This window comes from Vespa mandarinia, chromosome 2 (assembly GCF_050613455.1).
Source record: "Vespa mandarinia isolate Hongniang chromosome 2, ASM5061345v1, whole genome shotgun sequence".
Lineage (NCBI taxonomy): Eukaryota > Metazoa > Arthropoda > Insecta > Hymenoptera > Vespidae > Vespa > Vespa mandarinia.
Window position 1 is genome coordinate 3,300,001 of NC_140811.1, and position 15,000 is coordinate 3,315,000.

The window sequence follows — 15,000 nt, forward strand, 5'->3', positions numbered from 1 at the left end:
TTATACTTCAAGATACATATCCTAAAGATTTCGATACGATCTTTCGAGAATCTTTCAATTCGAGGGACGAAAAAGTTTGAACGAAAAGAGAGAGAGAGAAAAACGTCGGAATTATATTATCATATGTAATCGTCGTTGAACCTTCGTTTTGAACTTGTAAACATCAAACTGGGAGGACAAAATTTCCAAGAGATTTTAACATAGATACTTGGACCGATCAATAGAAGGATTCCATTAATATTGATCATGATTAAAGAAACATTTCTCTTGCTTCTTTACGCATCTTATGACATAGGTAAGTTAAATCATTTGCAGTTGTATATATATTTTGATTTTATTTGGCCGAAAAGTCCGTCGGATATTATCTATCGAAATATTTTATTTTTACTTTTTCATTTCATTTCAAAGCAAATGCGCCCCTTTTGATTATTTAATGTCATTTTTAATGAATCGTTAAGTTTCTTCGGATGATATCATTTAAATATTTTGTTTATAAAAATCGATAGAAATTATTTATCAAATGTGTTGACTTTTAAACAATTTAAATGTGTCCTAGATGTAGCCTGTTAAAATTGATTTTAAAGGATAGAATTAATTCGAACGAGATATCTATCTCGTCATTTTCATTATCAACGTGTTTAAGTATACTTTGAAATGATAGTTCTTTTTGTAGCTTCGGCAGCACAATGTGGGAAAGTATGGTTGACGGTCTCTTCCTTATGCAAACCGATCGCTGCTAGTGATAATGTCGTCGATGCTGTATTAGAAGTTAATTGGGAATTGGACTGTCCTACAAGTAAAGAATACCCAGATACCATCAAGGTGTTCACTGCTGACCCAGTGCATAGTAATAAGTTTTGTTTGCTTCTTTTGCACATTGTACGACATAACATAATCAATTATTTATTTATTTATTTATTTATTGATTTATGGATTTTTTTTTCATAAACTAATCTGATTAATTAGATATTCTGAAATCAATTATTTCTTCTTTCATTGCTTATTTCCTTTTTTTTTCTTTCTTTTTTTTTTCTTCTTCTTCTTATTATTATTACTATTATTATTATTTCGAATGAACGAATCAAACGTTATAATATCATGGTCGACGCGATCACGGTCATTATTATTTTCCAGACAAAACCATCAGACCTAAATTAATCTTGTCCCCATTGGAACATCCAAGAGGATATTATCGAACTAATATTACGGTAGGTCGACCTCCATTACCAGGTGGATGGGATACTCGAGATGGTGCTACACTTCCTGGTCCACATTGCTTGAAACATCATGTTGCTCTTTACAAGGACGGTGATCTTTGTATGAGCTCTTGTTTACGAATTTGGCCAACTTGGATGTACGACTTGAGGTATATTTATATATATATTCAGATAAATATATTCTCTAATCGGATTAATCGTCAATTTATATTCTGATACGTGCGTTAATCATTTTTATTAAAAACGAAGAAGACAACTTGGGAGACTACCAATTGGCAGCCTGATGATACCCGGGACACACAATTCAGGTTGTTACGAACACGTTGATTTGACTAGAAGAGTTTTCCAAAGTTATTTGCTAACTCAGGATCGCGATGTTTGGACACAATTGGTACATGGAATACGTTATCTCGATATCAGAGTTGGTTATTATCCTTCAAAACCAAACGCTACGGAACACGATGAGGAAAGTAAAAACATCACTAGGTTTTGGGTGAATCACGATACGTCGAGAATAACACCACTCTCGCCTATCATCAAGGACGTTCGAAATTTTTTAGACGTTGCCAGGGGAGAAGTTGTCATAATGGATTTTCATAGGTAATTAAGATATCGATTAAATATCATTTGATCTCTAAATTGAATATAAATGTGATAATAAAGATAAAATGTATCTTATATATTTTAGATTTCCTGTTGGCTTTGTCGATAGCCCAAGTATACATCGTGGATTTGCAACGATTTTACATCGAGAATTTGGCGATCTGATCTTGAAACCTGACAAAGGTGTCCTTGGTCTTGGACCAACCCTCAATGATATTTGGACCGGTGGTGGACGATTGATCATTTGTTATAGTGACAAACATACGGTGAATGGTAATACCGTTAGTAATTAGAGATAAATTGATTTTTTTTTTTTCTTTCTCTTTTTTTATATGTCAACTTGAATTGAAAATCAATAAAAGAGTTTGATTGTCTTGAATATTATCAGATTACGAGTGGCTCTGGCCGTCATTATCTCAAGCCTGGGGTAATCAGCAAACAGTGAAAGGTCTATTTAAATATTTGGACGATGTAATAATGGGTCCTAAAATATCTAAGAATAGTCCAAATCCATTGTGGGTTGTCATGGCGGAACTGACGCCGTTCCCATTGGATGTCATTTTCGAGCCGGCCGGTGGATTACGCGAAATGGCCGACTTAGTAAATAGAAATCTGACGGTGAGGTTTCAAGAGAAATGGTGGAAAGAGACAAACATCGTAGCCACCGATTTTTTCCTTGGGAATAATCTAATAGATGTTTCTATACAATCGAACATCAAGAAAAGTAACATCGCACAGTGGCGTTCGTGAGATATGTTTTCTTGTTTTTTTTTTCTTTTTTTTTTTTTTTTTTTTTTTTTTTTTGTTTTAATATAATGCATAACGAGAAATTTCAAACGTCCATTAATAATTATGAGTTTCACACAAGACAATATTCATCTATCAAAGGAAAAGTGTCTTCGTTGGCAATAATATCACTGATATCGAGATAACGTTGTGCAGTGATAAGTTTTAAATCATTGATCGTAACCTTTGTGAAATAATTTATCCTTAGTTGAAATTTAATCGTGTGATAATCCTGATCGTGTTCCGATCGGATTTTGTGTATATCGACGAAAACGAAAACAAAAACAAAACAAAAAAAAAATCACGTTATTACTTTCGAATATCTGAACAATGCAAATTATGGAAAAAAAAGAAAACGAAAAAAAAATATAAGCTGTATTTATCAATCCCAATTGTCAGAATAAAAACGTAATGTTTGTCGAAGATTTTATTTTGATTTTAACATTTTAACATTTTCATGTTAAAGAAATTTTCTTAAATTTTATGAGAAAATTAAAATTGATCTTAACGCATTATTGACAGATTCCAATGTATCCACGCAATTTATCTAATTATTAAAGTATAAAATTATGTAAATCGTTATTATGATCCTTAATTTTGATATATTAGCAATTTTTTTTTAATTTTTAATATTACATTTATGATGATTTTTAATTCAATTATGAATACAATCGACGATACACGCTACTTTTTGCAATTAATTAATAAATGGTCAATAATGCGTTAAATATATCTATAAATCTTAAACATATGTGTGTGTGTGTGTGTATTTGTGTTTGTGTCTGTGTGTGTGTGTGTGAATGTGTGTGGATGTAATAGTCAGTTACGACAATCTATTATAAGATATGATAGATCTTAAATAATATCTATAGATCTATAGATTTATTCAAAAGTATGTTCATCTTTAATATATCTCTACCTTGTTAGCTTAATTTTGATATTAACAATTCTTTTTTAGAATATTTAATATTTTTAATAAATATTTTAATTTAATAATAAATATACAGTGACGGTCTTTTCTTTTTTTTTTTCTTTTCTTTTTTTTTTTTTTTTGAACATACAACAGCCAGTATCAATAATTTGTTATAAGATATGATAGATCTTAAACATACCCTATATAGATCTATAGATATAATAGTTCTAATTTTTAATATGTGTACCTGTTTCTTTGAAAATCAATTTCAAGTTAGGAGTTAGCCAGTCGGATAATCGGTTGTCATTTGACTTTCAAATAGAATCTGAGCGAGATTTCACCTCGCAGCTAGATCGTCTCCCGTGGAGTTCAACAGTTCGTCGTCATTCGCCTTGAAGTGAAAACGTAAGGAGAAAGAGGATTCTATCTATCTGTCTCCCTCCCTTTCTATTTCTTCAGTCTTTCTTTTGCGTGCATGAAACACGATGCTATATAACACGAATCCAATTGAAAAGGAACAAGAACAAAAACTATGGACGATATACGCATGGTGGGCCAGTGTTCTTATTTTGAAGATGATGTCCTTGACTTGGATCACAGGACGAGTTCGTGTTGCCAAACAGGTAAGACCTTTCTTACAAATAAATAAATTTTATTTTCAAGCTTTTTTTTTTTTATTAACAGTCTTGTAATTAATTTTAATCAAATTTTTTACTAATCAATATCCTTTTCTTATATGCATTATAAATATATATATATATATATATTTTTTTTTTATATAATATGATTATACAAATATTTCTATCATATTTTATTTTATATTATATTTTATATGAAAAATATAATACACACACACACATATATATATATATGTAACATGGATTTTGATTAGTTGAAAATGTTATAAGTTATATTTTATATGTATATATATATATACATATAATATTATATATGATATTTTCAATATATATTAAACACTTTTATTTATTTCTTATTTTATTTTAATTTTATATTTTATCATACTTAACGATATATATATATATATACATATATATATATATATATTTATACATATATACAAGTTCATTTACAAATTATTAAGAACAATTTCGATTAATATGATATAAGTTTTGAAACGTAATAATATCGTTTCGTCGATAGAAATAAAAGTTCATAAATATATTTTGAAATTTTCACAAATTCGTATAAATTCAATTAACAATACGTTTAGTTTTAATTAGCATAATTTCCATTGCCTAGAGAGTTCATTCCACCATTTATGGATGCATATATTCCTTAACGTCTCGATATGATACTAATTAAGTTAATAAGATTACTATTTATAGATATTTATAGATTTACTATTTATAGATTTTACTTTTTGTATATACATATATATATATATTTAAAATTGTACACAAATGAAATGTTATTATGATTTAATGACAGGTGATACATAGCGAGGAGGATAGAATATGGATGAAAGGAAATCAAGTGATAATGTGCCCAAACGGTGGTGGACATCCGGCAGTGGATCGTATCAGGAGTGCTCATTATAATGATCTAGCAATTGTTTTACCTTATCTATTGATCGTACCGATTTGGTTGAATACATCTCCATGTTTTCTCTCAGCGAGAACGATTATGTTAATATTTGCTATTAGTAATATGTTATCGACTTTAATGCATTTGGAAATAATCGAGGCACCTAATCTTTATCATATCTTATGCCGTATCTGTTGTACCGCCATTTTAATGTACATTTGTCTATCTTGTATGGTACTATATTTACATATAGTAATATAAGATATTTTCAGCGGTCTGCATGCTATGTCTGTATCTCTTTATTTCTATCTCCTTTATTTCTTATCTCTTTCATTCGATGACTAACAATCATAAGATAATTTAATGTAATAATATCAATCATCTGAGTCATCGTATTCGTATAAAACGATAATTTATATATATATATATATATATATATATATATATATATTCATTTTTTTTTATTATTTTATTTTCAATAAAATCATAGTCGAAACACAATAGTTTTTGTATTTTTTTTTATAATTTCTTTTTTCTTACTTTTTATAAGCGCGTAAAAAAAAAATATATATATATATATAAATGTATATACTTTTTTTTCTATATAATTTATATATACCTTTTATATAGATCTTTCATCTTTAATGTACATTTTCCTATAGCTTTGATTTTAATTTTAATTTATTTTTGAATTTAAATTTTCCCATAACGACAAATATTTCGAGTCTCGAACGATCCTCGTCCATGTTCGAAAAAAAGAAGAAAATAATGCAAAAAAAAATAAAGAAAAAAAAGAAAAGAGATAGAGAGATCGAAAATAAAAGCACAAAGGAATTTGCAAGAAAAAATTATTTGTAAATAATTTATTTCTATTTATATACACGTATATATATATATATATATTTTTTTTAATATATTTATTTTTATGTTTAAATTTAATATTTTCCTGGAATATGAAGTGTTTTACTTCGAAGAGATTCATATGCTTCGGTCAGTATAAAAAAGAAAGGGAAAAAAAGGAAACAAAAAAAAAAGAAAAAAAAAAAATAAAAAAAAACAACAGCATACATTATTGATTATTATCATGATCCTTGTGGTCGAAGTACTTTTTTTTTTTCTTTTTTCTTTCTTTTTTTCCCCTATATCTCGATCATTCAATCGAAAGAAATAGAATAAAGATTACTAAGAATCGATTATAAATCGACATCTGTCATCGAAAAAACAATCGTTGAAGATAAAGCTAAGAGCGCAGTCTAACGTCATGTTTCATCGAAAAGGCATTCATTAAAAGTCATCAAACGTTACGCTATCATTTATTACTTACTTCATGCACTAGAAAAGTTTTCTATCACGTTGCTAATGTTACTCGTTCTAATTTTAAATAAAGTCCAATCACAGTAGAGAAGGTTACATAAATGTGTTAATACCTATCAAGTGTAAGTGTAAATTATTATAAATTTTTAATTTTATTTTACGAAGTGAATAACATTATTCGATAGACAAAGACAAAGATATATATATATAATGTTTGATTTATTGATTGTCTGTATCGAATGCATTTTAAATGACACATTCGTAAACATTTGTTTATAATCATTTCCAATTGATATATTCTTATTTCTAAGGATAAATCGATTATGACAATGAATTTTCAACATAAAACTTTTGCAAATATATATCTCAAATGAAATCTTATCGTGATTTTAATGTCGTAATTGGAATCAATGGTCTTATATTGATTATTCATATGATATAAATTGTTTTCTACGTTAGTTTAAATGTAGAGGTTATGATAGTGTGAATTAATAAGAGTAAAGTCCATATGATATGATATATGTGTTTGACATTACAATTGTGTGATATTCATTCTGTTATATATTAGTATTAGATCATCGATGCTCCTATGAATTTAATATGTAAATCCAAGCTATAATATCTATAAGAGAAGATAAATTATTTAAACTCAAATTCTTCTATTTAAAAAATAAAATGGAGATACAAAAAAGAACTGTTAAAAGAAGATCTTTGATGAGTGTAATACGTTGCATACCAGAACGTATATCAGAAGGAGTTGAGCATTTTTTTTATGCGTAAGTTTAAATCTCATTGAGCATTCATATCACAATGTAGTATTACAAGGACTGACTGGAATGAATGATGAGTATATAACTGAGACATTATTTCTTTTACATTTCTTTCAGTTTAGGATCTAGAATAGCTCTGCAACCACAGAGATGGTTAATAGGAAGCGTTATGATTATTTTATTTTGTCTTGGTGGATTATATTGGTTTCGACAAGAGAAAAGTCCATTAAAACTTTGGATACCTCCTAACTCTGATTTTGTACATGACACAGAATGGTTTTTATCTAATTTTGGAGAAGGACAAAGAGTACAGAATATTATTTTGACAGGAGATGACGTCCTACAGCCAGAAATACTCGTCAAGGTATATATATATATATATACATATATTTGTTATGAATTTTAAATAACAAATAACTTTGTTGTATTATTAAAAATATTTATACATTTGGATTTGTTTCAGTTGAATGAAATTACAAAACAAGTGATATTGACCGAAGTTCCTGGTAAACGCACATTTATTTCATGGACAGATGTTTGCTTAAAGTAAGTAATTATATGGATATATCAAAAAAGCCATGAACAATATTAATTGTATTGTCTTGTTGATAGGATACCTTCTATAAAGGCTCATATCCGAAAGAAAAGGAGTACAGATCCTTTGGAAGATGATTTCTTTGAGGAAGAACCTGCAGGAAAATTAAATGTAACAGAATTTGAGCCGGCAGTTCATGCAGATACTGAATTATATTGTAATATATATAATAGTTTACCAAGAAGTTGCTTTGTACTTAGTATTCTTGATATTTGGGAGTATAATAGCGATCAGATCAAGAAACAAACGAAAGAAGATATCATTACAAAGATAAACACTATTAATATAAGTCCTACGCTTGGCCATCCTATGAATTTCACTGATCTCTTAGGTGAAATCACGAGAGACGAAAGTGGTAGAATTGTATCAGCCAAAGCAATTAAAACGCAGTTTATGGTGCGCGTGAATTTTTCTAATATAGACATGGATACATTTGGAAATGATGCCGGAACAGCAGATTGGGTAAGGTAAGTCTCTATTAAATTTTTAACATACATATGTTGCATACTTTTACCTTGTACGATAAAGAGAAATATTATATATTTTCATGTTTTGTCAAAATATTCATAGATAAATAATATTTCACATGAAATATCTATTTTACAGCAATATATTTTTAATAACAAATAATGGTAATGTAAAGGAAATATTCTTTGAAAGGAATTATTTGTTTTGGGGCTCACTTAATTATATTATAATATTTTTAAATGTGATAAAATGCAAAAAAAAGAAAAAATAAATAAATAAAACATTTTTATTATATACATATATACATATATCATATTTCAAGAAGATAAGTTTAACAATGAAATTTCAATGATCGTTTGAAAAAGTTACTTTATCTTTCTTATTATTAATCGTTTAAACAACGCTATATTATTTTAATAATTTATTCGTCCAATTATCTAATACCATATTATACTGTAAATTCAATTGAAAATAGTAAAATAGAGAAGCTACAAATCAACAATGAGTCGAGAGGTGATTAAAACAAATTTTTTTAGTATCTTGCAGATAAAAACCATAATTGCATAAAATTATATATAATATATGCATATTTTTTCGTAATCTTTAATCCTTACTTTTTTTTTACTGTTCAGTAAAAAATTAATAATTAACTATATGTAAGGAGATAATTATTTTCAATGACAATTTGTATTCAGGCAACAGAAGAAGCATTGAAATGGGAATCAGGATTTCTACGTACTTTAGAAGAAGCCTCGATGGAATTGAATAATTGGAACAATAATAATTATCAAAATGAAACATTGGAATTATTTTATGAAGCAGGTAGAAGTTTTGGAGACATCAGTTCGTCGACCTTGTTTCAAGATATAGACAAATTGGGTATAGGAATATTGTTGATGTTTTTTTACGTTCAATTCATTCTTTCTAATTTCAACTGGGTAGAATGGAGGGTAATTATGATGCTTCTATAAATTGGTATTTATAAAAAATATTTATAAAAATAGTGTATATATGTATATATATATATATATATATATATATATATATATATATATATATACTATTTTTATATTTTATTTTTAAATAGTTTTGCCTTACCGCAACTGGATTACTTTGCGTTGGTGGTGCCTTCATAATATCCATAGGTATATGTTCCGTAATTGGAATTCCTTATGGTCCAGTGCATACGTCTTTACCATTTATGTTATTGGGCCTTGGAGTAGACGATTTGTTCGTAATGATGGCATCTTGGGAGCAAATACATTCGTTCGAAGAAAATAGGAAAAAAGCATTACACGAAAGGATAGGTCTCACGTTGGGACACGCGGGTTCTGCCATTTGCATAACATCGTTTACCGATGTCGTAGCATTTATTATCGGCGCGTCGACAGTATGTATTTATTATTCTCTTTTCTTTTTTTATTCTTTTTTTTTTTCTTTTTTTTTCTTTTTTTTTTTTCTTTTTTTTTTGATAATAAATTAATACAAAACAATTTAAATAACATTTAATTTTCAGATATTACCGTCGCTACAATCATTTTGCATTTACGCTGCGGTCGGAGTTCTCGTAACGTTTTTATTGCAGATCACGTTTTTCGTTGCCTTTTTCACATTGGACGCAAAACGAATCGAAGGAAAAAGGAATGGTATAATACCGTGTATAGTTCATGAAAATCATGTTATGAAAATTGTCGATCCGAACAAAGCATTATCTACGAAATTAATAGATCGTTTGTATTCGAGGATCGTTCTAACTTTACCTGGCAAATTTATTATACTGTTGATCACGATAATAGCAGCATCAATAGGTATTGTTGGCTCGTATAGATTGGAACAATGGTTTGATCCAATATGGTTTTTACCAAAAGGCACACATTTGAATAATTATATTGCCGCAAGGAATCAATATTTTTCTCAAAGGGGTCACAGTGCTTACGTATTTATCGGTAATATTGATTATCCGTCAGAATTCTCTAAGATAATGACTCTAACATCTAACTTGAGGAATTTATCATCGGTGGAAAAAATTGAATCTTGGCCGGATCATTTTGCAAATTTTGTTAAGAAATTTTATCAGACAGGCAAGTTCAATGGAATATTTTTAATAACACAATATTCACGATATAGTTACGACGAAATATATATATATATATATTTTTTTTTTTTGTTAGATTTAACGAAGGACGATATAAAGAAAGAAGATTTTCAACGATATCTATCGAAATTTCTCTTCAGTCGTACTGGTGGAAAGTATCAAATGAATTTTCGTTTCGATGGAAAACTCATATGTGGCGAGAACACGCCAAAAATTTTAATCGCAACTATAGAATTTTTCTTCACCAAATTTTCCGGTCCTCATCAATGGATACCGGCTATGGATCTAACCAAACAAGTTGCAAGAGAATCCGGTATTCATGGATTCGTTACGATTTGGAGTAAAATGTTTAGCACATGGGTGACCGATAAATTAATCGCACAGGAAGTCCTGCGAAATCTTATATTAGCACTTATATGCGTAATGGGTACTACCGCGATATTGATAGCAGAACCTCAAACATGTTTTTGGATATTGTTATGTGTACTTTTAACGTTACTTAATGTATGCGGATTCATGTATTTTTGGGGTTTAACGATCGACATAGTCTCATGCATAGGTAAGAGTTTCTATTAATTAATCCTTAATATATCGTTCCATTTAATAATACGATTTATAAATTAAATAGATATATATATATATATATATCTTTCTATACTGTTCGTTTATTTGAATTAAACAGGTCTCGAGTTAGCGGTAGGTTTGAGCGTGGATTATGCCGCACACGTGGCACATGCCTTTCTAAATGCATCCTCATTAGAAAAGAAAAAGGATCAGGATCGTAAGATAAGGACATTGATCGCAGTTAAACATATCGGAGCTGCTGTGGCCTATGGTGCAGGATCAACTTTATTGGCACTCTCGATGTTAGCTTTTTCGGACGCCTATGTGTTCCGTGCATTTTTCAAAATATTCCTCTTGGTAATATTATTTGGCCTTTGGCACGGTTTATTTCTCTTACCCGTTGTATTGAGCACAATTGGTCCACGTAGTTTACGACGCAATAACGAGCGACCATTGCACAATTTCGATAAAACAAGGGCAACGGACGAAGAAGTAGATAGTAGTATACCGTTGAACAAGGAAACGGAAAATTGAAATTGTTTTGATATTTTGATCTCTGACCATTGAGATTTGTTTGATTTTCTTAAATGTGGGCGTGCGCGCGTTTTTTTTTTTTTTTTTTTTTTTTACAAAGATCGAAGGGAAGAAATATAAATAATAATAATAATAATAATAATAATAATAATAATAATAATAATAATAATAAAAACATCGAAAGCTCTTGCTCTGCGCCATGGGTTTTTTTCTCTCTCCTTTTTTTTTTTCTTTATCAATAATATTTATTTTTGGTTCAATAAACATACAAAATTATTACACTATTCGTACTATTAATCACACATTTATACAAAAATAATAATAATAATAATAATAATAATAATAATAATAATAATAATAATAATAATAATAATAATAATAATAGTAATAATAATAATAATAATAAAAAATAATAGTAATAATAATAATAATAATAATAAAAGTCGGATAACTTAAAAACGGTATTATTTATATAATATATTTATATATAATATATTAAGATATTAATAAAATGAAAAAGAAAAAAAAAGAAAAAAAACCAAGTACAAAATAATATTGTAGCAAGTATTGATATAGAGATTTATTATTTTTAATAATTATCGATCGGAAAAGGAACATGACTATTATAAACGTAACGTTAATCTCTTGTTGCTCTTCTTGTTGGATGCATTCTATTTCTTTCCTTTCCATTCCTTTCCTTTCTTTTCTTTTCTTTCCTTCTTTCTCTCTTTCATTTTTTTTTTCTTTTATTTTTATTCTTGCTTTTCTCAATATGTATAATCGTAATTAATGTTTATGACGTAAAAATGAGCGACGAGGGAGCGGACCATGGATGCGCGATCATTGTCCTCCCTCCGCTGTCTCTCTCAGTCTTGCACAGTCTAGAAACATTCGTACGATACTCTTTCGTCATTTTTTTTTTTTCTATATCCTATTCCTATTCACTATCTCTCTATCTCTTTCTTTCATTTTCTTTTTCTTTCTCTCTTTCTCTCTCTCTCTCTCTCTCTTTCTCTCTCTCTCTCTTTCTCTCTCTCTCTCTCTCTCTCTCTCTCTCTCTCTTATTTTTATCATCGATGTAATCCATTTGTTTTTTATTTTTTTTATATTTCTTTTTTCTTCTCTTTTTTTTTTGTTTTTTTGCAGAACATTTTTTCATTTGCAGAAACAAATTTTTCAAGGACAAAGATTAAAGGTAGTAGTCAAATAGAGAGAAATAAGAAATAGAAGTATCAGCGCCAGAGAGAGAGAGAGAGAGAGAGAAAAAGAGAGAGCAAAAGAGAGAGAGAGAGAGAGAGAGAAATAGAGAAATAGAGATAGCGAAGAAAGGATATAGACTTTCACAGATATACAAACACAGGCGTACACACATTAAGAAACACCGAAAACACTCGGATAGGCGTATCATCGCACATTTGTAAATTCAATTCGTGCATTCGTATACGGCAGAAAAAAACTGTCGTCACACGCAACGACAATCAACACACGTGGGATAATTGAATTATCATCGTCATCCTAAAATATTGAGGAGGAAATGATCATGTGATTGGTGTAGGAGGAATGATGAGGATAGGGAGATAATAGGAGGATAGGGGGTGAGATTTAGATAGGGGGTAGGATAGATCCAGAGGGATGTCGACGGCAAAGCCACACGTAATGAATGATACGACGATATATACCCACAGCAGAGGACATGCGCAACCAGTTTCTTCACATATACACATATACAAACACATCTCATGATATTTATACACACATACATACACACGTACAGTCGCACGTACATACACACACACACACATACACACACAGTCATAGACAGACATACACCGACAATTTTCCTTATCTCTTACAAAGTATTGGGATCCATACATTTCATAATTAACGAGGAACCATCGATGATACAATGATAATATTTTATTTAGCAAACGTTGCCAATTTGGGATTAGATATTTCAATTAGATATTCAACGTTGGAATAGGCTCGATTAAAAAGGATTTGAAAGATGTGACGAAAGGAAGGACGTGTCACGTGATAAAAAATGATTTAATGCGAGGTAAAATAAAGGGGAACAGAGAGAGAGAGAGAGAGAGAGATAAAAAGAAAGAGAGGGGAGAGAAAGAGAGAGAGAGAGAGAGATAAAAAGAAAGAGAGGGGGGAGAGAGAGAGAGAGAATCGAAATGGAAGTTATCGGGGGTGTACGGTAAAAGAAAGCGATGACATAATTATTACAAGAAAGATCGAAGAGTTTGATGGTCAAAGAGAGAAGAGGAGGAAGAGGAGGAAGAGGAGGAGGGGGAGGAGGTCAGAGGCCGTGCGTTCTCCATTCGTCGAGACAAACGGAACGTTTTTCTTGTTCCCTTTCTTTCTCTCCTCTTCTTTTCCTTTTTCTTTTTTATCATTTTTTTTTCTCTCGTTTTTCTTATTTTTCTCTTTTTTTTCTTTTTCTTTTTCTCTCAAAAAGGACTCATATATCCTGGATATATCGTGTAATATCATCTGGGAAAGACGCTTCAGGGCAAACAGACAGAGACATCTTTTTTTTTTTTTTGTTTTTTTTTTTCTGACATAGAAACTATACTACCGACTATAATACTTTATGTCTATATAAAAAGTGTCTGACATTACGTACAATATGTATGTATTACTTATGTGCAATACATATGTATGTATGTATGTATGTATGTATGTATGTATGTATGTATGTATGTATGTATGTATGTATGTATGTATCTATGTATTTATGTATGTATGTATGCATGTAATATGTACGTAAAACGTTTAAACACTTCCTCCAATAAAATTCTTTAATATTCGTTCATTCTCTTTCATCTTTTATCTTTTATCTCTCTCTTTCTCTCTCTCTCTTTCTCTTTCTCTCTCTCTCTCTACTCCTTCTCAATCTCATCTTCTCTTCATTCTCTTTTATCTATTTTCCCCTGTTCCCTCTTTTATTTATAAGATAAAACGCTATGTAGTCTTTATTAGTCAAAAGCTTTATGCCCAAAAATCTACCAGAGGCACTTTGGGTATATATTAGTACCATTTTGAAAGTCGACGCGAGAGAAAGTATACGCCCTTCTTTTTCTTCTTCTTCTTCTTCTTCTTCTTTTTTCTCCCTCAGTCCTTTTTCCCCAGTCAACTCTCCTCACCACGAACTCTCGCTACTATTCCCACCTTCCTTTTCTTTTTCTCGTCCTATCATCTTCATAAAGATATTCTCACGATTTTCACGGAGTAACGATAATGATTGCGAACGAGTTAAGGGATTAAAAAGTGATTTGAATTTTCCACCTTCTCTCTCTCTCTCTCTCTCTCTCTCTCTCCCCCCTTTCTCTTTTTTTCTCGCCTTTTTACGTTTTGTCATGATTCGAAAAAATTGTAAAAATAGTACTAAAAATGTTACGATATTAAACCTTTACACTTAAACCGTCACGCGAATAATTCATCAATTGATAACGATAAGACAGTGATATGTAAACGATATAAAAATAAAATGAACATTGAAATTAAATGTAAATGTTAGATGATTCATCGTTATTATATAGACATTTTATTATTTCATATAGACGCCATATTTGTCGAGTGTAAAGGGT

General features: G+C 29.7%; 3 protein-coding genes and 1 long non-coding RNA gene across 10 annotated transcripts in view; 3 read left to right on the forward strand and 1 right to left on the reverse strand.

The window, feature by feature from the left end:
- LOC118439634 (PI-PLC X domain-containing protein 1) overlaps positions 1–4,015 on the forward strand; it is a 5,600-nt gene extending 1,585 nt beyond the window's left edge. Inside the window, exons 1-7 of one of the 5 annotated variants that reach the window (XM_035861450.2) lie at positions 1–295; positions 662–847; positions 1,135–1,366; positions 1,467–1,817; positions 1,906–2,093; positions 2,209–2,438; positions 3,842–4,015. The exon at positions 1–295 is cut by the window's left edge and continues 1,585 nt beyond it. In XM_035861450.2, coding sequence (XP_035717343.1) covers positions 247–295; positions 662–847; positions 1,135–1,366; positions 1,467–1,817; positions 1,906–2,093; positions 2,209–2,438; positions 3,842–3,871 — 1,266 coding nt within the window. In that variant the 5' untranslated portion in view covers positions 1–246 and the 3' untranslated portion in view covers positions 3,872–4,015. Of the gene's footprint in view, positions 296–661; positions 848–1,134; positions 1,367–1,466; positions 1,818–1,905; positions 2,102–2,208; positions 2,567–3,841 lie in introns of those variants that run through there. The other 4 variants (XM_085655063.1, XM_085655064.1, XM_085655065.1 and 1 more) reach the window with 4 other exon arrangements.
- LOC118439639 (uncharacterized) overlaps positions 1–5,383 on the reverse strand; it is a 20,326-nt gene extending 14,943 nt beyond the window's left edge. The window contains exons 1-2 of one of the 2 annotated variants that reach the window (XR_004837615.2): positions 5,099–5,383; positions 3,767–4,149 (exon numbers count right to left, since the gene is read on the reverse strand). This is a non-coding gene — a long non-coding RNA (uncharacterized LOC118439639). The remainder of the gene's footprint in view (positions 1–3,766; positions 4,150–5,098) is intronic. The other variant, XR_014981813.1, reaches the window with a different exon arrangement.
- On the forward strand, positions 4,005–5,428 carry LOC118439638 (prostaglandin E synthase). The gene is made up of 2 exons (XM_035861455.2): positions 4,005–4,142; positions 4,969–5,428. The coding sequence occupies exons 1-2, from the start codon at positions 4,005–4,007 to the stop codon at positions 5,323–5,325; spliced, it is 495 nt and encodes a 164-aa protein (XP_035717348.1). The 3' UTR covers positions 5,326–5,428.
- An 817-nt stretch (positions 5,429–6,245) lies between these two features.
- Positions 6,246–11,534, forward strand: LOC118439559 (patched domain-containing protein 3). 2 transcript variants are annotated; one of them, XM_035861252.2, is made up of 10 exons: positions 6,246–6,500; positions 6,947–7,154; positions 7,266–7,512; positions 7,612–7,694; positions 7,761–8,205; positions 8,907–9,161; positions 9,299–9,601; positions 9,728–10,292; positions 10,383–10,865; positions 10,989–11,534. In XM_035861252.2, exons 2-10 carry the CDS (start codon positions 7,054–7,056, stop codon positions 11,402–11,404), a joined length of 2,898 nt encoding a protein of 965 aa, XP_035717145.1. In that variant the 5' UTR covers positions 6,246–6,500; positions 6,947–7,053; the 3' UTR covers positions 11,405–11,534. The 2 variants fall into 2 exon arrangements, with proteins under 2 accessions (XP_035717145.1, XP_035717148.1); XM_035861255.2 differs by lacking the exon at positions 6,246–6,500 and having other exon boundaries at positions 7,033–7,154; positions 7,271–7,512.
- The last annotated feature ends 3,466 nt before the right edge of the window (positions 11,535–15,000 follow it).